Source organism: Camelus ferus, chromosome 5, assembly GCF_009834535.1.
Source record: "Camelus ferus isolate YT-003-E chromosome 5, BCGSAC_Cfer_1.0, whole genome shotgun sequence".
In the NCBI taxonomy this organism is placed as follows: Eukaryota; Metazoa; Chordata; class Mammalia; order Artiodactyla; family Camelidae; genus Camelus; species Camelus ferus.
This window is the reverse complement of record NC_045700.1, coordinates 69,255,153-69,282,471: the sequence shown is the minus strand read 5'-3', so window position 1 is coordinate 69,282,471 and position 27,319 is coordinate 69,255,153. Positions and strand designations below refer to the sequence as shown.

Genomic DNA, 27,319 nt, shown 5'->3' with positions numbered 1-27,319 from the left:
TATTATTTCATTCTTATGGCTGAGTAAAAATATATTCACTTTCTTATCTCTCCTTTGTGTTATTATTACTATAAATATTAAACTTTTATTGGTTTTAAACTCAACAATACAGTTTAATATTGTTACTGTTTTATGTACTTGTCTTTTAATCAGTTAAGTGAAAAAAGGAAAACTATATAGTTATGCTTCTCTTTGTATTTGCCTACATAACTACACTTATACACCTTATTTCTTGACATACTTTCAGATTGCCATCTGATGCCATTTCCTTTCTACCTGAAAGACTTCCCTTAGTATTTCTTGTAAGGAAAGTCTTTAAGCCACAAATTTTCTCTATCTTTTATTATCTGTGGAGATCTTTATTTTGCTTTCATTTTTGCCTACTTTTAAAAAAACTGAGATATATTTTTTGAAATTGAGATTTATATAACATACAAGGAAATCTTGTACCTTTTGGTGGTCAGTCCCAATTTCCCCACCCCACATCCTCTGGCAATCACTAATTGACTTTCTTTTTCTATGGATTTAACATTTTCAACTTTTCATGTATTTCATACACTAGGTTTCCTTTTATATCTAGCTTTTTTCATTTTCATTCAGTGTAATGTTTCCAGGGTTCATCCATGTAGTAGCGTGTAATAGTACTTCATTCTTTTTTTTGGCCGAATAATATTCCATTATATGGGTATACCACTTTTGTTTATCCCTTCATCAGTTGATAGAATTTACATTGTTTCCTTTTTTTTTTTTTGGCTATTATGAATAATACCATAAATTTTTGTGTCAACATATGTTTTCCGTTATCTTGGGTATAAAACTAGGAGTTAATTTTCTGATCATATGGTAATTCTATATTTAACATTTTGAAGAATTATGAAACTGTTTTCACAATGACTACACCATTTTACATTCCCCCAAGCAATGTATGACAGTTTTAATAACTCCAAATCTACCCCAACTTTTGTTATTCTATTTTTTTAATTTATTGTATCATCCTAGAAGATATGAGGTGCTATCATGTGATTTTAATTTGCATTTCCCTAATAACTAATGATTCTGAGCAGCTTTTCATGTATTTGTTGGCCATTTATATGTCCTTTTTTTGAGAAATCTCTATTCAAATCCTTTGTTCATTTTTTAATTGGGTTGTCTTTTGGTTATTGAGTTTCAGAGGTTCTTTACATATTTTAGGAACAAATTCTTTATTAGATACAAAATTTGCAAAGATTTTCTTCCATTGAATGGTTTTTTCAATTTGTTGTTGGTATCCTTTGATGCACAAAAGTTTTAAATTTTGATGAAGTTCTGTTTATTTTTTTCTAAGAGTTTAAGATTTTATCTCTTATATTAGGTCTTTGATCTGTTTTGTGTTAAGTTTTTTATACAGTGTGATATAAGGGTCCGTATTAATTCTTTTACATATGATTCTGGTTGTCCCAGCACCATTGCTTTCTCTTTTGAAGGATAGTTTTGCTGTATATAGAATTCTTATTAAGCAGTTTTTGTCCTTTCAACATTTTGAACATTGAATGTGAATATCATTCCACTACCTTCTGGTTTCCATTGTTTCTCATGAGAAGTGTGTTATTAAATTTTTTATGATGTCCTATTTGTGATAGTTTACTCTATTCCTTTTGTCTTTTGCTTTCACCACCTTGGCTTTTTGTCCGTGTATATTTTTTGTATTTATCCAACTTGGAATTCATTGAGCTTCCTGGATGTCTAAGTTAATTTTTTTCATATTTGAGAAGTTGCCAGCATTATTTTTTCAAATATGCTTGGACCCTTTTAATCTGTCTCCTTTTCATATTATATTAACTGTATGTGTGTGTGTGTGTGTGTATATATATATAAAACTGAATCACTATGCTGTCCACTAGAAATTAGCACATTGTAAACTGACCATACTTCAATTTAAAAAAATTTAAATAAAATAAAGTGCAAATGAGAAGCCCAAACTCTTTCTTTCATAGAATATGAGTAACTTACTCTCTTGGGTCACTTATTTCTCTATTCCATCACTGTAAATATTGGAATTTCACTGTTGAGGAAAATATTCTTAGTTTTTTTAAGCTTAAGTTAAGGGTTGCAATATTACCAGTTAGAATGGTTATACTTGTAGAACTTCCTCATGGAAATCCATTGGAAACAAAATTAGATTTAGTCATTGCTATCCTGGAAATGAGGCATATGTGAAATATCTAGGACTAAAGAGCAGCTGGCTTGAAGGGTTTACTTGAGTAACATGCCATGAGCAATAGGCGTTCTCACTTCTATACCTGGCAGTTAAAAGTCACTTTGGCCACCAGAAGGCTGTCACCAGTTATTCCCTACAGTAAGCATAAGAGGTAGCAGCCCTCCAAATACAAGATGAGTTCACTTTAAGTATGGTGTGGAAATAGTAGCTCATTGTATTATCTCCATTTCTACTGTCAGGGGGTGCTATGATGATCCTCTCATTTTTGTTGTTCTCAAAAAGTCTCATTTTACAGTTTAAGAAACAATCATAATTAGTACTTCTACTGATTACTTATGAAACACCACTAATGATGCAGTCCTTTATACACAGATTCATGTATTCCGTGGGTCAGTTCATGTCTCCCATATATAACTGAAAAACATGACCAGTATTGCTGCATATTTGAACTGTCCGCTGCCAGTAGTATTAAACATTCACTATACTTTGGTTTAGTGAATCATATACAATTAAAATGTAAAATATGTTTTTTAAACTTAGTTATTGGGTAATAAGTATATTTGGATAATATTTAAGTAATTTAATATGCAGTGAAATTTTTTTAATATAAAATTCAAGTGCTCTTTCTTGAACAGTGATTTTTATAGACATGAGATGCATATTTGGATATGACGCTCTTTTCTGTTTACACAGAGTTCACTGTTGGATGTTTTTTGTTTGGTTGGTATTTGTTTGTACAGTGATGAGAAAGAAGAACAGGATCAAAAAGAAAAATTGGTGTTGTCAGAAGACTGTGAACTCATTACAATAATTGACATAATTCCTGGCAGATTAGAAATCACTACTCAACACATTTACTTCTATGATGGCAGCATTGAAAAAGAAGATGGTGAGGAGGTCTGGGGGAATAATTTCTGTTGTTCAATAGTTAAGTATCCAGTTTATCAATCATTGATGAGAAGAAAGTAATAAGGTGAGACTGTGAAATTGTAGTCTGTCGTGTAAACGGAGAAATGAAAAGTCAGTATGGGATTAAATTTATTATTCAGCAATATACTGAAAAGAATGCTTTTTTATTATCAGTGTTCTTAAAAAGGTTTGGCTAGGGGGATTGTTATAAACTGAAGTTATAAAATGCAATCTTAGTTTTATTTGTATGTACACTTATTCCTATAGGCTGCTCACCTAACCCTTTATGTGAAAATAAAAGGATTTGAATCTATGCTGCCAACATAAAGAGAAAAGGAAAAATGTTTTTTAAGATGTAACATTCAGAGTTATGCTTTATTCTAATGGGAAGGAAGTAGAAAAGCTATAGAATTTTTAAATAGGTTTGAAAGAAACAATTTAAACGTCCAATAAATTTAACAAATAGTTTTTATCATACAGAAATTGAGTTCCTTTTCCCTAAGTGCTACTTTTGTCAGGAAGTAGGAGATATCTTCCTCGTAGCATGAGTAACTTTATATGATACCCTAGTCAAGATTTTTTCTGTTTTCAGGAGTAGGCTTCGATTTCAAGTGGCCTCATTCTCAGGTTCGAGAGATTCACCTACGGCGGTACAACTTAAGGAGGTCAGCCCTTGAGATTTTTCATGTTGACCAATCCAACTACTTTCTCAATTTCAAAAAAGAGGTTTGTAAGATGCTGCCTTTCTGGAAACCCCACACTATTAGTTTGAAATAATTCTCCAAATAGTGAGCGTTAATGAAACCTCAGACCCGACTCTTTCATCAAGTCAAAATATTAGGGAAAAAATACATACTTTTAGGGCTAAGCAATATATGAATTTTTGTTGAGATTTATGTTTGAGTATTTGGTTGATGTTTGTTTTCAGTTTTTATGTATAGGTAAATAAATAAGTCAGTAGAATATTGAGTGTCAGCCAATAGGTGTCAGTATCCAAGTGTGAAAGAATATGCAATATATATGTGATATAACTGGATTTATGAAATTACACTGAGTTCAATTTGACAATAATTGGTCATGTGTAATTAGGAAGAAAGATAATGGAGCATGTAATTTTTTCTAGGAATACAGTAAATTCTTAAATAGTGTAAGTGGTTTGAGATTGCCGCTGAAGCCAGGTTACCTGGGTCCAAGACCGTTCTACCACCAGCTATATAACCTTTGGCCCATTTCTTACCCCCAGGCGTCCTTCCCTCTGTCATATACTTGAGGTCAGTCTTGCATCACAGTCTGATTGCTCTTTCCACCTTGCCTAGCTTTCTCTCCATTTTTTCCTATTAAATTTTTTCCTATTTATTTCCTAATAAAATTCTGCATCTTCAGTTCTATCTTAGCACCTGCTTCTCGGATGACCTGGATTAGCACAGTCAATAACTAAGTTTCTGTTCATTTGTGGGATCCAGGTTTATTTATAGATGATTCCATTCAAACCGTTAAAGGGCATTTTTCTATTTTTACAAAAGGATAACCTTTTACTATTAAACATAAATTTTCCCATGTAGGAAAATACAATGCATTGGTTTTTTAGAAAGCTATGTCATGTAATTAAACCAAACATGCTCCTGTTCAATAGTGTGTGTTTGTGTATAGCTTTTAAAGTACATTTGTATGTAGTATCTAATCTTAACAACCTTCAGATTAAATATGACAAATTCCATTACTTTTTTCTTATAGATGAGGAAACAAGTTCAGAGATGAATTTTATTACTTTGCATTTGTATATCCCTGAATAATTCATAAAACTCGTAACAGTAGAGATTATTATATTTAATATGCAAATGAGACTCAGTAAATTAATTGATTTGCCACAATGATCAGTAAATGACAACTAAATATGAACTAGAAGTGAGTTAATTTTCTGATTCTTCAAAGTCTGAAGGTTATTCCATTAGATACTATAATGTTCTAAAATAAAAATACATGTCGTGACTTCATTAAGCCTGGTATAACAGAGAAGTTAAAATCAATCCTCTATTTATGTGAAATGTTCAGAATAGCCAAATTTGTAGTGACAAAGTACTATAGTGGTTGTCAGGGGATGGGAGGGAGTGGAAATTGGGAAGTGAGTAAGTATATAGTTTCTTTTGGGGATGATGAGAACATTCCAAAGTTAGATGAAGTGCATGGTTTGCACAACTGTGAGTATACAGAAAAGCCCAATAAATTGTATACTTAGAAGGGTGAATTTTATGATATGTGAATTATATCATGATAAATCTATTAATAAAGCCATAATCCTGGTTTGTCTTGATGAATTTTTAAGCCACAAAATGTTCTTTTTTTTATAGGTTAGAAACAAAGTATATAGCAGACTGTTGTCACTTCATTCTCCAAATAGTTATGGAACCAGATCACCACAGGAGTTATTCAAAACGTCAGGATTGACACAGGTAGGAAATTTTAACAGTCACTGTTCTGGTGTTTATTTTGTATCTCAGACTTTTGCTTTAAAGTAAGACTCCCTTCTTCTGATTATTTTATTTTGATTTTACAACTGCTGTTCTTCCATTCAAATTGATCTTTTGAATTACCTTTGAATCTTTCTGTTTCCCTCACACATAAGGTACTCTGTCCTTCAGCTCCCATATCATTCAGTTCATGGGCATATCTAATGAGTTCCTCATTGTTAATAATGTTCTTTAAAAAAAAATGACGTGGGTTTTTTTTCCTTAATAATAAAAATATAATCCACGCACAAGAAAAAATGAGAAACTACAAAAGACACCATGGAACAAAGGTAGAAAGAAAAAAAAATCTTTGCCAATCCTTCCATCTGCCAAAGCTAACTAATGCTTTCATGTATTTTATCCTCACATATATCCCAACATCTCTTGAGTTTGTACTGACAAAATCCAAGAAAGTGCGATTCTGTTTTGCTTTCCAAGGTTGTTAGTAGTCTCCTTGTTAGAGTCTCTGCCTCTTGGCTCTCTTTCCTCCTACAAACGCATTAACCTTAACCTTAACTGTTATCTTGTTCAAAAGCCATCAGCAATTCTTTTCTGTTGTTTATGGAGTAAATGTTATTTAATGAAGTACATTCCCTGCTTTCTGTGGAGTAAACTTCATTCACTAAAGTACTGATTCCTCACTTTGGCACTTGAGTACAATTATAATTGGGCTTTCTATAAAATCTACGTACCTAGATTCATTTCTCACCATTTCCCATAAGTATGTCTTTTGCTTAAGGCACACAGTGAACTTAAAGGTGAATGTTAATCTGTCAGTAAAATTCTCAAGCATACTCATACTGTGTAGAGCAATTCGTCAGCTGGGTATAATAAGGTGTTTAAAAGAAAATAATGACTATGTCTTTCTTTAGAAAATTTTGTATCTATTATAGCAAAATTCCATCTACCATTGCTATATGTATAAGGGTAGTTTTCTAAGCATAATTAACATAATGTTTATTTCAAATTTATAGATCATTTTAGTACAATAAGATATTGATTTTTTTAAATGTGTATGCTTAACGAAAATTTCAATTTATGACAGAAGTTTCAGTTTTGGGCATTCCTTCTAGTATTAAATTTTTAAGGATAAAATCAAGTAAAATATTTTTAATTGAAAAGATTTAATTCTTATGAAGACTTTTTAGACTGTAGTGTCTGATTTATATTGAACATTCTTCTCCTTTTCTAGAGACCAATTTTTAAAAAATAGTGAATTTAGGAAAAATATATTGATTTTTATCTCCCTGTTAAATCTTTATTAAAGCACCTTTCCTTTTATCAGGAAGATGATAGAGATAATAACGGGAACAAAAGATTCTGTTAGTGCTGTCAGTAGTAGTTACTGATTTCTAAGAGATATAGGTTAATTTTGATTTTTTCTTTTTTTGTGCTGTCTAGAAATGGGTGAACAGGGAGATGTCAAATTTTGACTACCTCATTCAATTAAATACAATGGCTGGACGAACCTATAATGACCTTGCGCAGTATCCTGTGGTGAGATTTATACAAATCTTATAAATATGGAGTTGTCTTTCACAGTGTTATAATACACAAAAGTATATGTGCATGATAGCTAGTTTTTATTTTTAAAAAGATATAAAATCTGTTTTTGCCTTTCTGTATATTTTCTACTCGCTATTTTCAAGAAGTATAAACATGAAGAGTATTTTAAAAATTAAAAACCTTTTTGCTTTCACTTCATTGAAAATATTCCAATGGAATTATAGGAAATTATGCTTCTGGTTATTGAACTAAAGATGAATAGACATTTGCAACAGGGAAAAAACAGTTTTAAAGGCTATCCCTTTTTGTCTTTAGATAAGTATTTGAAATTAGATGTGAGGATAATAGCTTCTCTGGGAAGGAAATTCTAAATTGTAAATTGTGGCTCTTTTAGTTCCCCTGGATTTTACAAGATTATACTTCAGAAGAGTTGGATCTTAATAACCCATCTGTATTTCGTGATCTTTCCAAACCAATTGGGGTGGTTAATGATAAAAATGCCAAAGCCATGCGAGAAAAGTAAGTGCCTTTCATCTCTTTTGAAAAATACCCATAGCTTGTTTGAATTTGTATTGATTTCTCCTATGGCCAACCAAGTGTTACTTTTCTACAATGCACAACTACTTTTGAAAATCAGAGACTGAAAATTCCTTCAGTAAGTTTTCTTGAAATATATCAGTTGTCCTTCAAATATCTTAACTGTAACCTGTGTATTTCCCTTCTTTGCTGAATTTAAACTTATATTGCTTAGAATTTCTTTTCAACTCACAATAAGTGCGTGCTAAAGGGTAATAGATTCTTGAAATTTTTCTTCCCAAGTGTTTTAGACTTAATAACCTAGTAATCCAACATGTAAAAATATCCATGTAATGTAATATTTTGGTAGATATGAAATTAATAATACTAACCTATTGATTATTCACATTGTATAAGGTGAATAAAGAACAATGAAATATGTGGAATTTAGAAAATGGCATTTGAGTAAGGAAAGGAAATATTTATAGTTCCGTATATTTATGATTTACCCTGTAAATACCTCATAATTTTCTTTTATCCAAAGCAAGCTGCTGACAGGTGAAAGAATACTCTAATTTTAATTTCCCCTTTTTTCATGTGAACTGTGGGTGATTTGTCAGTTATGACTACTAATAATAAAGTCAAAGGCCTGTTTTGCAAACAAACTTAATTGTAGATTTATTTGTGAGTAGATGGTACATTATTTTCTTTCCTTCATATTCTTCCCAGTTTTTTTTTTTACCATGTTTAATATTTGATTTACTAATGGAATTTTGCTGTATATATATTACTTCACTGCCATTAGTCAAACTATTAACACTGCTTCACATAAATATGTATCATATAAATGACTTATTTTATTGATAAAGATTAGGTGTTTTAAATTTCAATAGTGTGTGTGTGTATATATATATATATATTTGTGTGTGAGGGGGGTACAAATGACTTTGACTTGAGAACTTTTTTTATTCTCCTGAATATTAATGATTTCTATGTAAAATGAAATTGACCTCAGTTTGATGAACTAATTAGTATTTTGGTTTAAAAATTTCAGGGGAAGGGTATAGCTCAAGCTGTAGAGCGCATGCTTAACATGCATGAGGTGCTGGGTTCAATCCCCAGTACCTTCCCTAAAAAAAAGATAAATAAATAAATAAACCTAATTAAAAAAAATTCAATGTTTATTGCTTCCAGAAAGCTGTCATTCTTATTTAGATTTTATACCCACTAATTCAGATGTCACCATTCAAAACAATTTACAATAGCAATGATGTTGCTTGCAGAAGTATATATATCCTTTGCTGTATATAATAATTCATATTAATAAGGGCTTCTGAAAAACTGTTTTAAGCAATGCAATGCAAGCATATGTCCTTTGCTAATAATCAGATTTAGACCTTCTTCCTGTCTACCATCTCCTTCTTTTGCCTTTAGATTATTAGACATTCATTTTCACAATTCTTGACTGACTTTTCATAGTTTTTTCCCATTACCTTGGCCACGAAAGGATGTCTAATTATCACATTGCTTATAATAGCAGAAAAGTAGAAGCAACCTAAATATCTAAAAGTAAGAAGTAGTTAAATTGTCATATATCTGGACATCTACTTGTTATACATACATGTACCTGTTAAAAATAGACTATTCGTTCTTTCATTTTGAAAGATATTAATAGAAAATCGTTAGATGAAAAATAAGTTGTCAACAATATAAATTAGCACTTTTATATTAAAATATATTTTATACTAAAATGTATATTATTTCATACATTAAGAATTGACAAGTGTTTGCCAAAATGTTCATATTAATTACCTTTGGGAAGTGCAGTTGTAATTGATTTTAAATTTCTTTATTTTTGGTTCTCTGTAGATTTCTAATTTATCTATAGTGAGGATGTATTATTGCATGATACAAAATTGTTCCAGAATCCAGAATTAGTGTTATTTTATTGTCCAGAAAAAAGTGTTAATAAAATTTTTTTCATTTCTTAACATGGTGTGATGATACAAATACATAGATAATGAAACATATTAAGGGCTTCTTAAAAGCTGTGTTTTAAGCAATGCAATGCAAATATATGTCCTTAATTTTACTATTGTGGTTATAAAACTGTAATTTCTTTTTTTAGATATGAAAATTTTGAGGATCCTATGGGAACTATTGATAAATTTCATTATGGTACTCACTATTCAAATTCTGCTGGGGTTATGCACTATCTTATTCGTACAGAACCATTCACCACCCTCCACATCCAGCTTCAGAGTGGAAGGTATGTTTTGGGGTAAATAAGCTATTTTCTTAAGACTATATGATAGTGTTGAAAACTCTTTGCCTTCTTGTCATGTACTGTATAACAGGGCCTTATCTTTTTTATTTTCCTCTATTAGGTTTTGATTCATATAATAACCCCTAGATAAAAGCAGCCAAACTAGTTTGAGAATGGGTTACTCAAACTGACTTAAACAAACGACTTTTAAGGAGAATTCTTTTTTACTGTTATTTAGTGTAGTTTTGTGATTTTTAACTGGATTTAGGAACCTACTGGAGATTTAGAGTTAGAACTGATTTAGGCCTTGATCCAAGACATCTACCAGAGATTTGAACCTAACAAATGCCTATGTAGTCCTCCTAAAAATATTTATTAATCAAGAGGGATAAAAATAGGGAAGAAAGAGGGCCCTTACATTATTAGTAGCAGCTGAAACAGTTCTGTGTACCATTGTATTATCATGTCACCTGTCAGTGTTATAACTTACCTAAGTTTCACATCTTCCTAATGACCCTAAAGAAACTAACTTATCCATGAATCCTCCATTCCCCAGTGTATTCTCCTGGTAGCTCTCTACTTATTTGCATTCTGTCTCCATGTTGCCTTATTCTTTAACATTATCATTTTGCCTTTCTACACAATCAATAACTATTAAACATTTCTATTCTACTCTTTTTCCATGTAACCTTTATCTTTCAGAATTAGCCTTGGTCCCTTATTCCTGTCTTTAATGTACTAGGCCTTGTCTTTCAAAAAGAGACTTTGTCCCAAAGATCACTACTCATCTCTAAATGTTACATTTGCCATGATGGTAGATAATTTTCCTTCCAGGAAAATATAACTGGGTCTTTTCAGCTTTTAATGATTTTACGAATAAATGACTTTTTAAATAAAGCTTCAAAAATAGATTTGGTTTTGTGCTTCAAAGAACACCGTCAAGAAAGTAAAAAGACAGCCCATTCACTGGGAGAAGATATTTGCATATTATAAATCTGATAAGGGATTTGTATCTAGAATATATAAAGAGACTTTATAATAGAATAATAAAAAGACTAGTGACCCAAATAAAAACTGGACAAAGGATCTTTATGGACATTTCTCCAAAGAAGATTACAAATGTCTAATAAACACTCGAAAAGATGATCAACATTGTTAATCATCAGGGAAATTCAAATCAAAACCAAATTGAGATACCTCTTTACACCCACAAGGGTAGCTAGAATCAAAAAAACAGGTAATATCCACTGTTAATGAGTATATTGTGAAATTGGAACACTTAAGTACTGCCAGTGGGAATGCAAAATGATGCAGCCTCTGTGGAAAACAGCCTGGCAGTTCTTTAAAAGGTTAAACACAGAATTACGATATGGCCCAGCAATTCCACTCCTAGATATATGCTTTACCTGAGGTAATTGAATACATATGTTCATACAATACATATGTTAAGTGCATATAAAAGCATTATTAATAATAGCCAAAATATGGAGACAACCCAAATGCCTATCAGCTGATAAAGGAATGAATAACATGTGGTATATCCATGCAATGGAATAAGATTGGTATATGCTACAATGTGGATCAACCTTGAAAGCAGTACGCTGAATAAAATAAGCCAGACACAAAATGACACATATTGTATGATTTACATGAAATGTCCAAAATAGACAGATCCACAGAGACAGAAAGTGATTAGTAGTTGCCCAGGGGTGGAGGTGGGATGAATGGAGAAAGACTGCTGTTAGATACAGGGTTTCTTTTTGAAGTGATGAAAATGGTCTAAAATTGATGATGGTGATGATTGCACAGCTGTGAATCTACTGGAAACCGTTGAATTGTTCGCTTAAAGAGGGTGAATCATATGTATATTTATTATATATAATTAAGCTGTTCTCCCTCACCCAAAGAAAAAGATTCTGCCATTAAAGCTGTACCTCTCCTTGAATTTGAATATAGCATTATTAGACTTTAGTGATGACCCAGTCATTGACTATCATTACATTCAAAGTTCTGCTAAGTTCAGCTCTGCTTCAAACCAAGATTGGTAGGCATAAAAAGAGTCATATTAGTCATCATTTGTCACTTAGGAAGTCATCACTTACAGAATAAATCCAGGAAAACAATATTAAAGGAAATGAAACAGAAGGAGTTTACACTGTTTGTGATTAACAAAAGCGTAATAAAATTGCAGCATGATCACTGGGCTTCTTTCAACCACAATGGGCCCATGATGGAACTTGAAAATACAGTTAAAATAAGATAATAGTATATGCAAGTAGAGTATAAACGCTTAGCCACAGAACTGTTTCCCTAACTCACCCTCTGGTTTTTAGCAGAAGAGTTTGTAAACATATTTATGTGTGAAGGATTAAAGCAGCAACATTCCTATAGATCTATTAACTACATATATTAATACCATAATAGTGATATTTCAACTCAGTAATTTAAAAATATCCAAATAATGTTTATTCACTTTCTATAATAAATTTCGCTCAGCAAAAATTACGCCATTTTCATCTATTTTAATTAAGATGATACTAGTGGTTAAAATTTTAGTATTTAGTTTCTGACAGCAAAATAAAAAAGATTATCATAAGGAGAGCAAATTGTGTTTTTAGACTTTAAAGAGAAAGAGTACATAAAGAGAAACTAATCATTAGGAAACCTGAAGGAAGTCTAAAGGTTTGTTTTACCTTTTGTTCCCATTCAGTATTCACTGTTCTTTTTCAATCTCCACATGCAGGTTTGACTGTGCAGACCGACAGTTCCATTCCATCCCTACTACCTGGCAGGCTCTCATGGACAATCCATATGATGTGAAGGAACTTATTCCTGAATTCTTCTATTTCCCAGAGTTTTTGGAAAATCAAAATCGTAAGAATTAGGAGATTAAAAATTATACTCAGCAAGTCACAATGGAGGATACTGAAAAAAGTCTTTCAGGACATTTTTGTGATGGCCTATAGATTATTTAAGGTTAATTCTGTCCCTGTGTTGTTCAGTGACAGTGCTTAACTGATGCCCAGGTACTAGTGTTACCTTCTAGGGAATTGCTACAGTGAACTAAGATAAATGAATCAAATTTGAATTGGTAAGAGAATTTATCAGAGTGTGTTGTTTACTAGAGAAGCAAAAATTACTATATGCTGTTTCAGCTATATAGTCTCGTGGGTTGTAAGTTTTTGAGTTTGATAAGATGAGGATTTATACCAGGGGTCAGCAAACTATAGGTTCATGGGCCAAATCTGTGGGCAGACTCATGTGTTTATAAATGAAGTTTTATTGGAATACAATCAGCCAATTTATTTACATCAACTGTAGCTGCTTTCATAGTATAATGGCAGATTTGAGTAGTTGCAACAGAGACCATAGGGCTCACAAAGCCAAAATGTTTATTCTATGATCCTTTGTAGAAGTTTGCTGACTCCTTTTAGAGCAGAAGACAGGAGGCAAATTGGGTATAAATTGCCACAATATTTGAAAAACTATAGTATGTTTTTGAGGAAGAGAATCATAGAGCAAAATACAGTGTTTAAAAATATTCAAATACTTTTTCTATGAGGTAGTTCTAGATTTATTTTAAGCACAAATAGGGAAATTGCCAAAATTGTTACTACTGGTGTTCTCTAGGGAAATTCCAGTGTCAAAGGGCCATTACCAACTTCTTTTTCCTCCCCTAGCATGTAATGTTAATGTTTAACCCTTTGCTTGCTCAGTCGAATTATTTGTCGACTCAGTCGAATTATTATGCCGGCGAGAGCATATCCAGGACTTCGTGACCTTTGATCACACACTCAGTGACAGGCTATTGGAGGCAAGGCATCTGATTCTCAGAGCAAGGTAGTTAGAATTGGTCACTTGCAGAAAATCAAGTGAAACTACTGATTGACTAAGTCTGATCCTAGACTCTTAGAGGACTGGGCTCTTCTAAAGCAGCGTATCTGGGATAGCAGGGATGAACAGATTAAATTTGGTTACAGAATTTTAGGTTTTCTTAGCTTGACAGTTTCTGGCATTCACCAGAGCTAATTGCTATCCTGAGCTACTGTCCTGGTGGCCTCCATTTCTAATTATACATTGCCTCTTTATTTGAAACAAGATGAGTGGGAAAAAGCAAAATATGTTAGTTAGAATAACAACAAATATTAACAAAACCAGCTCAAAATTGTACGAGCAAGACAATTTTAGTATTTTCCGTAATAAAAATCCTGAGATATGGTGGTTTCAGGTAGCTTAATAGCATCATCAAAGCCAGGTTCTTTCTGTATTTTTGCTCTGCTGTTGTAGGTGTTTTGGCTTTGTTCTTGGTTTGTTACTGTCATGATTACAAATGACTAAAGATGTTCTAGACATCACAGGCAGATACAACAGTGTCTTAGAAAGACATTGTTTCATTCTTGTTTTGTTTCTTAAGATTGAGAAACCCTTTTTGATAATCTCCCCTCACTGACCAGAGCTGGGTCATATATTAACTCCTACGCAGAAAGCATGAAATATAGGGCAGGGTGGAGATTTGAGTAAAATCAAGGTTCTGCTACCAGATAAGGAGGAATGACTGTCAGGTGGCCAACAATATATGCTGTATAGTTTTTGGGTTAAGGCCACAGACCCTATGTGTCCTGTCATCCTGTGTCATTTAAACATCTCTCAAACTCTGGGACACACTAATATTTTTAGGTTGCTTCTTAAATGAAGGTCTTTGGTATTAACACTTTTTTTTCCCCACCCTGAATGAACAAGAAAATCCCATCTTTAGGGACAACTTTGTCAAAACATCATATACTAAATATATGAACAAATCTTTATGATGTCTGTATCTACCTAAAATAGTGGTATATAAATATGTTGTTCTTCTATAAGACAAACTCGAGTGAGTTTAAGGTGTAAGTTACACTAAAAAGCTAGCTTTAAGTAGCTATATTTTATAAATTAACCATTAGAGGGACTATGTTAATTATTTTTAATGTAAGAAGAATGCTTGCTTACTACTGCATTTTTGTTCAGATCAAGGTTTCTATCATAACTATAATTTCCCCCACTTTTCTCAGCAAAAATAAATTATTAATCTGATTTATATTATAATAATTAATTTTAAACTATCTTATTTTTGTTTACCTTTTTAATCAACTGATAAAATATATTCTAATAGAGAAGAATTATTTTTACCTGTTCAGTAAATTTAGATCAAGAAGGGAACTTGATTCTCACCTTTCACTCTTAATAAAAGAAGGCAAAAAGCCTTCAGTTTTACTAAGGAATGTACCCTTTTATTTGTTATATGTGATTTAGTTAAATCTAAAATGATTTGATACATTTATGTTTTATATGTCTTAGAATTTAACTTGGGTCGTCTACAAGTTTCCAAAGAACTAGTAAATGATGTCATTCTTCCCAAATGGGCTAAGTCAGCTGAAGATTTCATCTATAAACATAGGAAAGCTCTGGTAAGATTTTTGTGTTTAGTTAGACAGATTAATAAGGTAAAGATGTATGTGTTTTCCAGAGGATGATGGAACAAAGTATATCTATGATTTTTTAAATTAATTTGTAACCCATCATGTATGCCTTTTTAGAAAGTATAATATAGTAATTTATTTTGAGGTTATGAATCTTCTAATATAGTAGTACAGTCCCATGTATATATAGCAAAAACAATTTCAGTTCTGTAAGATATATGCCTGTTGTATGTGAAGCTATTCCAGTCCCTAAGCTGGTGTAGTTTGTTTTACAGTTCCCATATTTGTTTCAAATCCAGCAAGGATAAGTATGTTTTTTTTTTTCCTTTGAAGGATTTCAGTAAGCTTTTAATAAGATAGTTAAATAAATCCTAAATGCCACTTAAAAATATTACTAGTTTTTAGCTAAATTTCTATTTTGGAATTGAAGGACTAGTGAGAGTTTAATGTTGATATTGTGTTATTATCTTGCAGATAATGTATTTTCCCCTACAATAGTCTACTTAGCTTTCCAGAACTGAAATGTTGCAGAATTTGAAACTAACTAGGCCAATACTTGGAAACATTGTCATTAGTACACAGTTTGTCAAATTTACAAAATTCAGGATTAGATTATAATATTTGTAAGTAATAACCCTATGCATGAATAAGGAATTGGGAAAAAAAATAAAACAATTCTGAAAAATAATCTGTTACTTTTTAGCTCATCAGGAACTTCTCAGATACTTTTCTCTGTGACATTAAGGATCTAGGACTTTAGGAAGACATACTCTTTATTAAAAAGATGTCCGAAGTTTGTGTTTCAGTTATCTATTGCTGTATAACAGACTATCCCAAAATTTAGTAGCTTAAAGCTGTAGCCATTTAATTATTTCTCTCACCTGAGTTCACTGGTCCCAGTTGGGCAGCTCTCCTGGGCTTGCTTAAGGTTCTCATACTCTTGAAGTCATATGGCAGCTGAGGTTGGAGTCATCTGGAGGCTTCACTGAGACACTGAGGTGCTGACTTTTCTCCCTCTCCCTTGTAGTCTCAGGATACCTCCTCGTCATACGGTCTTTCTAGCTGAGTAGCTACACTTCTTACATGGCAGCTCAAGGCTCCCCAAGAATGCAAAATTGGAAGCTTCTATACTTTCTTCAGGCTTTAGGCTGTCAACTGTCACAGTATCACTTTTGCCATCTTGTAATGGTTCAATAGTAACAGGATCAATGCAGATTCAAGGGGAAAGAAGAAAGTAAACTCCATCTCCCAATGGTGAAAGTGAGAAATAATTTGCAACTGTCTTTAATCCACCACACACAGTCTGTCTTCTGGCCACAAAATATTTACATTCCTTCTACATAACAAAGTGTAGTACCTGCGTGCTCTTAAGACCCTCCAAAAGTCTCATCTCACTAGGCAGGGATCTGCAGACTTTTTCTGTAAATACTTTTGTTGACTGTAAGCTTAGTCTGTGTTGAAATTCTGCCAGTGTAGTGCCAAAGAAAATGGGGGTATAGCTGTGTTGTGCTAATCTGCAAATCTGGCCCACAAGCAGTGGTTTGCTGACCCCTGCATAATGGTATGAGTCTTGTAGTCCAGAATCTTATTAGTCATCTAAATCAAATTCATGTGTAGATATAATTCCTCCAGTATGTCTCCTCTTGGATCTGAAGACTGTGAAGTAAAGAGACAAGTTATCTGTCCCTGTGTAACAACAGTGGTGTGACAAGAACAGGAGAAGTATAATAGACACTTCCTTTCAAAAGGGAGAGAGAGACAAGAGACACCTACCAGTAACTGGTCCATAATTCAGAACTCCAGCAGGGATGTGCTCCCAGTTCCTTTATTAGGGCCCAGTGCTGTTCCCTGAGAGTGGTTCTCCATGTCTGCTTTTGTTCTACCCTTGGGCTCTTAGCTTTCCACTCTGAGTCATTCTTTTCCATAAAAAATAAAACAAACACATTGTTTACATGAGTGTCTTTGTCAGCCTCTTTCCTAACCATAGTAAATGGAAGCCAGAATTCTCTATTTTTTGAACACTTTCTGTTTCTTTCAGTCTGAACTAATACAATTTCTTTCAAAATATTATGAGTTTCTTATGCATGAACTCTATTGGGCAAAAACCATTCCATGTAACTTTACAAGACAGTCCCTTATCTCCTTTGGGCTGAGTGGGAGGCTACTACGGGAAAATGCCCTTAAGGTCTTTAAGATGCTCTATTTTCTAGTTCAGTGGGTCTGTGACACACAACCTTAAATCTTTGAGATCTCAATGGATTGTTTTATAGCCAGACTCTTCATCTAAACTTTTGCATCAGGCCATATTTTACTGGTTACAGTCTGATTTGATCATTAATTTAGGCCTTTTCTCACTCTGAGAGTCTTTGATCTCTAGTGATCTTGGAAATGAGAAATAATTTTCAAACTCAGCAAGACCCAACTCCTTTTTGTTTTTTAAAAATTGTGCTTAAAACCCAAACAGTTGATTTTTAAACTCATCCTTGCTTCTCCCATACATTATCACAGGCAGCTAAAAGAAGCCATTTAGCACTTAAAAGCATTCTGCCTGGAAATCTCCATCCCCAGATCCAGGAGTTCATTAGGTATCCTTTCTGTCTTTCATGTTACTAAAACATGTCACCTTTTCTCGTTTCTCCAGTAACAGTTTTCTTACAGTCTTTCAGGTCAACACTAACAGGCTCCAGGAGGCCCTTCAATACCATGCCTGCCTGCCACCAAGACCACCTCTTAGCGGGAAGGTGGGGGTGGGCCGTGGAGGGAGTGATTCTCCGCTGTCTTTAATCCACCCCGCTGTGGTTTCGTTCTTTCCTTGAATTGAATTTCTAGGCAACTATTTCAGTGGAAGTTTCACAGCAAAGATGTATTCCACAGCTGTCGATTTTTTTATTGTTCATATTTGGGCTATTAGAACATTTGTGTTGTTTTCTTAACCTACTAGTTAGGAGATGTATATATAGTAAATATTATAAATATGATGTCTATTTTATACTGGACAGAATATAGTCAATATATGGAGTAGATATTGAATAAATGCTTATTACCATGATTTTGAAATAATTTTATTTACAGTGGTAAGATTTGTATGTGGAAATGCTGAAAATGCTCTTACTTTTTTAAAGGACCTATCTTTACATTATAATTAGAAGGTATTTCTAATTACTAAATTTGTTCTTTTTCTAGGAGTCTGAATATGTTTCTGCTCATCTTCATGAATGGATAGATCTGATTTTTGGTTATAAACAGAGGGGGCCAGCTGCAGTGGAGGCTCTCAATGTCTTCTATTACTGTAGTTATGAAGGTATAAGCCCATATACTTTTTCTCTTACATTACATTGATAGAAAATACTGTTTAATATGTGTTTATACATGGTGTTTTGGATATAACTATTTAACACAAGAAAGATTACATTTAAAAATAGCTTTTGTGATCTTTTCTATTTGAAAGACTGCTGGCTTTTAAAAAAATAGTAGTTAAGCATATATATGCACATGTAATTATAAATATCAATTACTGGTGGCATAAAAGTTTTTCGTCTCTGGCTGTATGTGTCCTTTTCTGTCCAGTCTTATATTAAATATTCAGTATTGGATTGTCAGCAGACTTTAAAGAATTATAAATAACAAGTTCTTCAAATCATAATAAGATGACATTATTCTAGTGTTTAGCTCGGGATCAAGAACACTTTCTGAAGGCTTTGAAAGGCTTAAGAAGTAGTTATTTTCTAATCATTCTGTAGAGCTAATAGTTCTAAAGATTGTAAATAGTATAAAGTTACGTGAATTTGAGCAGAGTGCATGTGACTTTTGGTAAATAGACAAGCCTGATTTTACCTTGCCATGTTCTAGTTTGTGGGTAGTATAGTGTGGTGGTTAGGAGCATGACTAGTCATGTAACAATCCATATTAAGGATGCCTGAGTATAATCAGTGAGCCAGAATATCACCTTTCTTAACTTTTGCTAGATAAACTAACTTATGGCAGTATTTTTCTGTGGTTATTACACTTGTTTCAGCTTGACTGTCATAAAGAAAGCAATCAGGTATAAAGTGATTATAGTGTGTATTTTTCCAAGAGAAACTGTTAAAGACTATCAGTTAACTTTTGTTCAAAATATTTAGTGATAAATAGTGAGTGGAATTTATTTTCATACGTATCTGATATCTGAAGCTTTACTGATTTTGAAAAAATTACCTCTAAAGTGTTTTTATAAATTGAAGAATGTAAACACTTTTGTTGAAATTATACTAATCAGTCTCTGAAGTGTTAAACAGCTAAACACCTGTGTGGCCTGCTGATTTGTGTTCATTCTGTAGTGAATCAACTGCTTGGTTTTTAGGAGCTGTGGATCTGGATGCCTTAACAGATGAGAAGGAAAGAAAGGCCTTAGAAGGGATGATTAATAATTTTGGGCAAACACCTTGTCAACTGTTAAAGGTAAAGCATGAAAGTTATTGATTACATAAGTCTAGAATTTAATTACTAAGGGACAGTACTACCAGTATTTTCTAGGATTTTAATGATTTAAAATCTTATTTCAGAATTATCTAGAATTTGGAAAAAATTATACTGTCATTGAAAAAAAATAAATTTCAAGATTGTTCCTATTTTGAAATAAAATATTGTGGTTAAAATCCACATATATAGTCAATTACTCTGAAGTCACAGAGGATTTATATTTACTCAGAAAGCCAGTCATCTTTATTTTGTTGATTCTGGGAAATAAAAAGTAAGGTCAAAGGCCCATGTCAGGTGAGACATTACTCCCTCCTTTATTTAAATGGAGAAAGAGCTCTAACTGAATATGAGTTAGGTATGCTATTAAAACTGTTCTTACACCAGGATTCATTCTATGTGTAAGACTTTTAGTAGCTGACACCTGCCCAAAAGGGCACTTACCATCCAGTCCTGACTATCAAATTGTAGAATGTATAAAATCAAATTATAAATATTACTGTATTTCTTTCCCCATACTAGTATCTGAAGTCAAATTTTTGTCTTCCTGATTCAAAGAAGTTAATCCAATGTTAGTTTTCAAAGATGCCTTGATCTTTGTTAGTATATGAGTTTAGATATGAGAAATACATAATAATATACCATTTGTTAAGTTGATACTTTCTTATGCAAGCACTGTGCTAGGTGATTTACCTAACCCTCACAGTAAATATTCATTTATCCTTATTTTTAGATGATGAAGCAATACTTCATAGAAATTAATACCTAGCTTACAGTGCCCTAGAGAAACCAAATACTTTTTCTAACTTTACACAACTAGAATATAACTGGGACAGGATTTTGGTGCATGACCATCTAACTTCAAAGCCTTTCTACGATACAGTGCTTCCTCTGAATTAATAGCTGTAAGCCCTCTTACTGAACTTGTAGGTCATTTTTCCATGTTCTTTTGGACTGTTAATTATACCCTAATTATGACACTTTCTGCCTTAGTTAGTTGTATATTTATCCATTTGCCTCATTATATTACAAATATGTTAAAGGCAACAACCTTCTCTTAATGATTTTTTGTCTTTCTTGCATATAGTTTGTTTGTAGTCGATATTTATTGAATTAAACTCTCCACAGCTGTAACAGCTACAGTTTATCTAAACTCTGGCTTATAGATGTACTTCTGTTAAGTGTGTTTTCAGACTAAGCTTTATAATTGTTACTCTTCCTTAGTAATAGTTTATTTGAAGCTTTTTATCTTGACTTTTACAGTATGTTTATATTTAAAAATAATATTTTAATCCTTACTTGCTGATAGTAAGAAGGGAAAAATAACAGAATAAAACAGAACACTTCATTGGGCTTTGGAAGAGGTTCTATAATATTTTTGCACCAGTTTGCTTTTCTCTTTTTTTATTTCACAAGGGTAATGCTAATTAGTTTCCATCATAAAAAATGACCCAGAAATCAGCCTTTGATTTAAAATAAAGTAAATATTTTGGATAAATGAAAGCTAAATACTGAAGTAGTTAGAGCTGTCAAGTCTATTTCCCATAATCTAGTATTTTGCAGTAGAGATAGAAGAATCCTCTTTAGATAGAATTCTGTTCTGCATTTTAACTGTGGCATTGGAATATTAATTTGATTTGTATTTTTCTTCTTATTAAAAAAGGTAATACTGTCCTTTGTCTCTGACATTTAAGTTAAGGAATAATAATAATTTATTTGAAAAATAACGCAGCATCATCTATTATTTGATTCTCATAGTAGTGACATTTAGATCTTATATCAGGAATTGAAGATTCACCCATATTATAAATACTGACTTTTGAATAATGCACTTAATTTTACCAAACATTTAAGTGTCTACCATATTTAAGATGCTTTTCTACGTGTTGAAAATCCAAAAATATGAATAAGGCTTGTTTTATGACTGTAAGATACCTATTGTCTAGCTGCGAAAGACAATAACCAACTATATGTAATCCAACATAGAAGGAAATAAGTACTAAATAAAATAGTAAATAATGTGCTGAGGAAAATAATAAAAGAGAATAATTAATTCTACTTAGAAATTCAAGAGAGGTATCAATAAGAAAAACTTTAAAGTAGACATGGGTTTCTCTATAAATGGAGAAGGTAGAAGTTCTACTGAGGGAACAGTCTGAGCAATGGCCTGGAGTTGTCAACGGCGCATGGTACGTAATCTGTTGTAGCTAGAGTCCAGTATGTATGAGGGGTATAGTGAGGGATGTTTTAATGTAGTTATGGAATTTTTTTTTCTTAAAATTTTTTTGAAGGAACCACACCCTTCTAGATTATCAGCAGAGGAAGCAGTGCAGAAGCAGACCAAAACAGACACTTCAACCCTAAACCTATTTCAACACCTCCCTGAACTCAAGTCATTTTTTATAGAGGTAATATCCAGCTTGGTAATACCAAAGAATTTTCTCTGTGAATTCTGCACACCACAGTATTCCTTTTATTCTTAAATGGAGGGGATGGATCTTAATATTTAAGCCAAAATAGTAAATAATACTTTAGTAATATGTTCTTAGATTTTTAAACAACCTTATTGGAAGCTTTTGTTTGCTGCTAAACTGTTCTGTTCTCTTGGCTTTCTTATTTCTAACTTCACGTTTTCCTAAAGGAAACGTAAAAAGAAGAATAAATCATTTGATTTAGATGGCCTTCTATGTCAGTTGAGATAATACGTGGAGGAAGTCTAAAATAACTCTTTAATTATAATGTCTGCTCATGTATAAAATATGGCCCAATGAGTCAGATTGTTATTTTACAGTCAAGTAAAGCAAGATAGATAGTTAATGCTGTTATTGAAAAAACACCTCCAAATTCAAATGTTTAAATATACACATTGAATTGCAATTGATCTTTGAACAACACAGCTTTGAACAATGAAGGTATACTTATATATGGATGTTTTTTCAATAATAAATACTACAGTACTATGTAATCTGTGGTTGGTTGAATTTGTGGATGCAGAACTGCAGATACAAAGGAACCATAGATACCAGAGGGCTGACTACAGATTCTGTGTAGATTTTGACCATGTGGAGAGTTGGTGTCCCTAACACCCAAGTTGTTCAAGGGTCAGCTGTACTTTGAATAGTTCAGAATGTGAATGTGAAATGCATTCATACCTATAATTTGGTTAGGATAGATAATACTAACTTTTTTGGAAGAAGGAAAAATAATGGTAAAAAGTTATGAGAAATAGATGGAACATGTGCATGAAATAAGCAGTAACTCTCATGTAATATAGCAGTGGTTGGTAAATGTTTTCTTAATGGGCTAGATAATAAGTATTTTGGACATTGTAGTTTAAAGGCATAATCAACAATATTATGTAGGTACATATATAAGCACTTAAAATAGAACCATTAAAAAATGTAAAAACTATTCTTAACCTACCCACAGCCTACAAAACAGTTGGTAAGCTGGAAATGTCCCACAGGCCTGGTTTGTCAAATCCCTGCATTAGAGCATCATCATAATGCATTTCTTAGATTCAGTGTCATGGGAAATCATTATAGAATTTTTTTAAAATTTGGTGTTAAAAATTTTAGGAAGTTAAGTTTTATACTGAATTTTACTCAAATGAACATGTTGTAGTAAGGCCCACAGTGTTTTAATGTAAATGTGTTTTCACATGTTTGTGAAAGCATATCAAAATTTATTGCCTTTCTAAGGAAAGCAGCCTCAGTCCTGCGATGTTAGCTCTTTACTACATATAGGGCAACCCACAAAGCCCTATTTGACCCCTAAACTGATGGACATGTAATACTTTATTTATTATCTAATGCTGATAATGTTATTTTCATCGTGTCTAATCTTGTGGCATTGTTTTTATAGGATAATACAGTCTGAGTTCTATCTGCAGATGCAATAACATTTGCCCCTCTCTGTACCCACCATGTTACAGGGTAGCTTTCCCCAGGACTAGTATCTGGAGCAGGATAAAGAACACAGTAGATATCCTTGGGTACAAATAACTTGTTAATCCCATTTCATCATCATACAAGAAGGTGGTGTTTCCCACTCATTCATATGAAAAGAGAAGGCCTCTCCTAGGTCTCTTCCTAGGTATTAAAATGGTGAAGAAAATTGATGTAGCAATGAAAGCAAGGGCTTATTTAAATGGATTTCTTCAGATACCGCTTCCTTTTATGCTTGTTTAAATATGTCTTTCTTCTCTTGATTAATTCACAGTGTGAAGAAAAAAGATAAATGCTAACTTTATATGGTTATAATTCATTATTTAGTTCCTATAAAGCTCTTAGAAAAGCTCCTGGCACACAGTATGTTCCCAGTAATGTTAGGTTATAATTTATCTAATAAATATTAGGTATAATTTATAAATTATTATCATATCAAGAAACTCAATTCGAATCATTGTTCTCTTTCATACTGTAGTAAGATAATGGTGGGTGTTTTCTGAGGACTGTATTTTTTCGTCCTTTTTTGGTGGCTTTTTAGGGCTTAAGGTAATGGAATAGATCTAATTTTTGAAAGGTAAACCCAAAAAGAAAATTCTGTAAAATATAACGGGTTTTCCCATTTCACTTACTTGGAAAAACGTTTTCTTATATGATCTACTTTTTCTACACGTCAATATGGCAAGGGAAAAGGAAAGCTCTTAAATCACTGGCTGTTTTAAATGGTTGATGCTCCTTGATTTCTGCATCTCTGTTTAGTGGTAGAGTAGTGGAATACAAGGAGGTGATGGGTATATAATTCCTTTCCTACATTTTAAATTAAGTGATGATGTACTTTGATAGAGTAAAATGCTATGTCACAGGGTTTATCCTTGTTTAAAAAAAATAGAAGTTTTCAAAAATTTGTGCTTAATAAATTAGAACTAGCCACTAAACCTCTGTGCTTTATTTTATAGGGAATTAGTGATGGTATTCCACTAATAAAGGCCATTGTGCCCAAAAATCAGTCTCGTTCTTTTATGTCACAGGGCAGTCCTGAGTTACTGGTAAGTTGATTTAAACCTTTTTCATGCTGCCATGTCTATGTCTATTACAATATACTTAACTAAAAAACTGAGAAAATAAAAAAAAAATTTAAATCTTCTTAAAAAATAATAGGGAAAATTTTTATAGAATTAATTTGACCAAGTATATAAATGTATTTTTTATTTACATAGCTTTTATTTTAAGTAGTTCTGTAATTCTTAAGTTTATTTGGAATAATAAATATGTGAAAATATCAGGAAATTTTGTACAAGAAAATTATGATATAACATCTTATTAGATGTTAAACTTTATCATAAAGCAGTGAAAATAATGAAAATGAGATATAATACAGAATTGATAAAGGTCCATATGCAGGCCATGGTAGTGAGTACTTTACATGAATTTTGTTCTTTAATCCACCTAACAGTTCTGTTAGATAGGCACAATTATTGCTTCCCTTCTACAGATGAGGGATTAAAATTCAGAAGTAACTTGCTCAAAGTCACAAAGCTAGCAAGTAAGTAATCTCGGACCTTGGCAAATAGACGAAACCTAGATCTGTCTTATTCTAATTTTGTCATTTAGAAATTATAAAAATTGAGCATATTGCAGTGAACAGTAGAGATTCCAGAATTAGATCTATTTTTCTTATTATGCATATTGTTTGCTTAGAGAAGAGGTCTAGAAAGATACATAAAAATAATATAAGTTCTTTTTGAGTGGCAGAATTCTTGTGATTTTCAGTTTAAATACATGTATTTTTTTGTTTCCTGATTTTTTTTTGTTAGTCTGTTAATTTTTATCGAGAGGAAAAACTTTTCATTTTTAAATGCAAATATTCACTATTACTGTCCCTAAGAAAGAGAGGCTTAACAATTCTTCATAAGATCTACTTCTGATTTATGTTCTACATGATATATATCTTATTTTTATGGTTAATAATTATTAATAATAATTTTTATGGTTAATAATCTTAATTACTTCTGACTGCCAACTATTAGATACTAATGAACTTCGAGAAATTTTAAGGAAAATAATTTTACTGAAGAAAGACACATTGGACAACTTTTCTTGTAGTAAAATAGCAACAAAATTTTTAACCATTTGAATTATTTTAGGACTTTCTTAATGAGTTTTCATGTGTTAAGTACACAGTCTCACACTAATCCCGAAATGTAAATGCTAACATCATGTAAGCATTTGGGTACCCTATGCTACTTTCTTTAATATTTCATTATATTTTTGTCTTCGTATGTTTCTTTTCCAGGTAACAATAAGCATGAATTATGTTATTGGAACCCATGGATGGCTGCCTTATGACAGAAACATTTCTAATTACTTCACATTCTTCAAGGATCAAACTGTGACAAATCCAAAGTAAGTAAATGAACATTTAAAATAAAACAGGAATAGCCAGTACCTTCTTGCCAGGTAAAGCAAATAGATTAAACTTTCCAACTTCCAGCTTTCCTGGTCCTGGCATACCCTTAATTGTCTTTATACTTTGAAGCTGTGTGCAGAATTGACAGTCTTACTAAGTTGGCTGTAAAAGTCAAGATTTAAATCTTTTTCACATGTTCACCAATCTCAACTTCTTTATGCTTAACCTTTGGGACTGTTTTGTTATGTATATTTTTATTTAATGAAAAATATGAATAAGATTAATGTATCTTCTGTATGTCTTTATCATTTATTAATAAGCATTTCAGATTGAACAGTTGAACAGATTTATTTTTAATTTCTTTTTTGAAGATATTAAAAAAGTTGATATTGGTCTAAGTGACCTTTTTTAGAGTCTAATATTTAATTGTGTTTACAGAACTCAGCGTAGTATGAATGGTCCTTTTGCTCCAGGGCTGGAGATCACTTCTAAGCTATTTATAGTATCACATGATGCGAAGTTACTTTTCAGTGCCGGACACTGGGATAATAGCATTCAAGTGATGTCACTTACAAAAGGCAAAACTATTTCACACCATATCAGACATATGGGTAAGCATTAACTTTTTTTTTGCCCAAAACAAAATTGTCTTTATTTTTTCTATGATAGTAGTAGATACTTCTTATAAAATACATTAATTCTGTCTTTGAAACTGAGTGAATTTTTTGATAGAGTTGTGTTATGATTATTATATTCTTTCTTTAAGAGTGTTTAATGTATTTTGGGTATACTAAGCATCATATAAATTAAGTACAGTTTCATAAGCTGAAAGATGTTAGGTAAAGTCTTTTAAAAAATTGGTAGATAGAGTAAGAGTTTCATGATAAAATAGTAAAAAAATAAGCTGTCATAGTTGAATAAAAAATCAGCTGCTTTATTTGTTGGTAGTAAAGCATGAAAGAGAGAAAATTATCAAATGTAATTTAACCTGGTGCTTCTTCGTATCTCAGTCTTCAATGTGAGGATAAAACACTGAGTAGGATTTTTCCTAATAAACCTGCTAGGAGAGGGAAATGGAGTCTGCTACTCATTTTGTACCAGTGTCTCCTAAGATGGCACTTAGTTCAGGTTTTTACAATTTATGAAAAATGTA

The 27,319-nt window shown here is 32.2% G+C and overlaps 1 protein-coding gene across 7 annotated transcripts in view; it reads left to right on the top strand.

Moving 5' to 3' along the window:
• NBEAL1 (neurobeachin like 1) overlaps nt 1-27,319 on the top strand; it is a 129,312-nt gene that overhangs the window by 85,504 nt on the left and 16,489 nt on the right. For all 7 annotated transcript variants that reach the window (XM_032480043.1, XM_032480044.1, XM_032480045.1 and 4 more), the window contains 14 exons: nt 2,938-3,086; nt 3,699-3,832; nt 5,455-5,556; nt 7,015-7,110; nt 7,514-7,638; nt 9,764-9,904; nt 12,645-12,775; nt 15,236-15,345; nt 18,541-18,658; nt 19,697-19,794; nt 22,104-22,220; nt 24,716-24,805; nt 26,053-26,162; nt 26,605-26,777. In XM_032480043.1, coding sequence (XP_032335934.1) covers nt 2,938-3,086; nt 3,699-3,832; nt 5,455-5,556; nt 7,015-7,110; nt 7,514-7,638; nt 9,764-9,904; nt 12,645-12,775; nt 15,236-15,345; nt 18,541-18,658; nt 19,697-19,794; nt 22,104-22,220; nt 24,716-24,805; nt 26,053-26,162; nt 26,605-26,777 — 1,694 coding nt within the window. The remainder of the gene's footprint in view (nt 1-2,937; nt 3,087-3,698; nt 3,833-5,454; nt 5,557-7,014; nt 7,111-7,513; nt 7,639-9,763; nt 9,905-12,644; nt 12,776-15,235; nt 15,346-18,540; nt 18,659-19,696; nt 19,795-22,103; nt 22,221-24,715; nt 24,806-26,052; nt 26,163-26,604; nt 26,778-27,319) is intronic.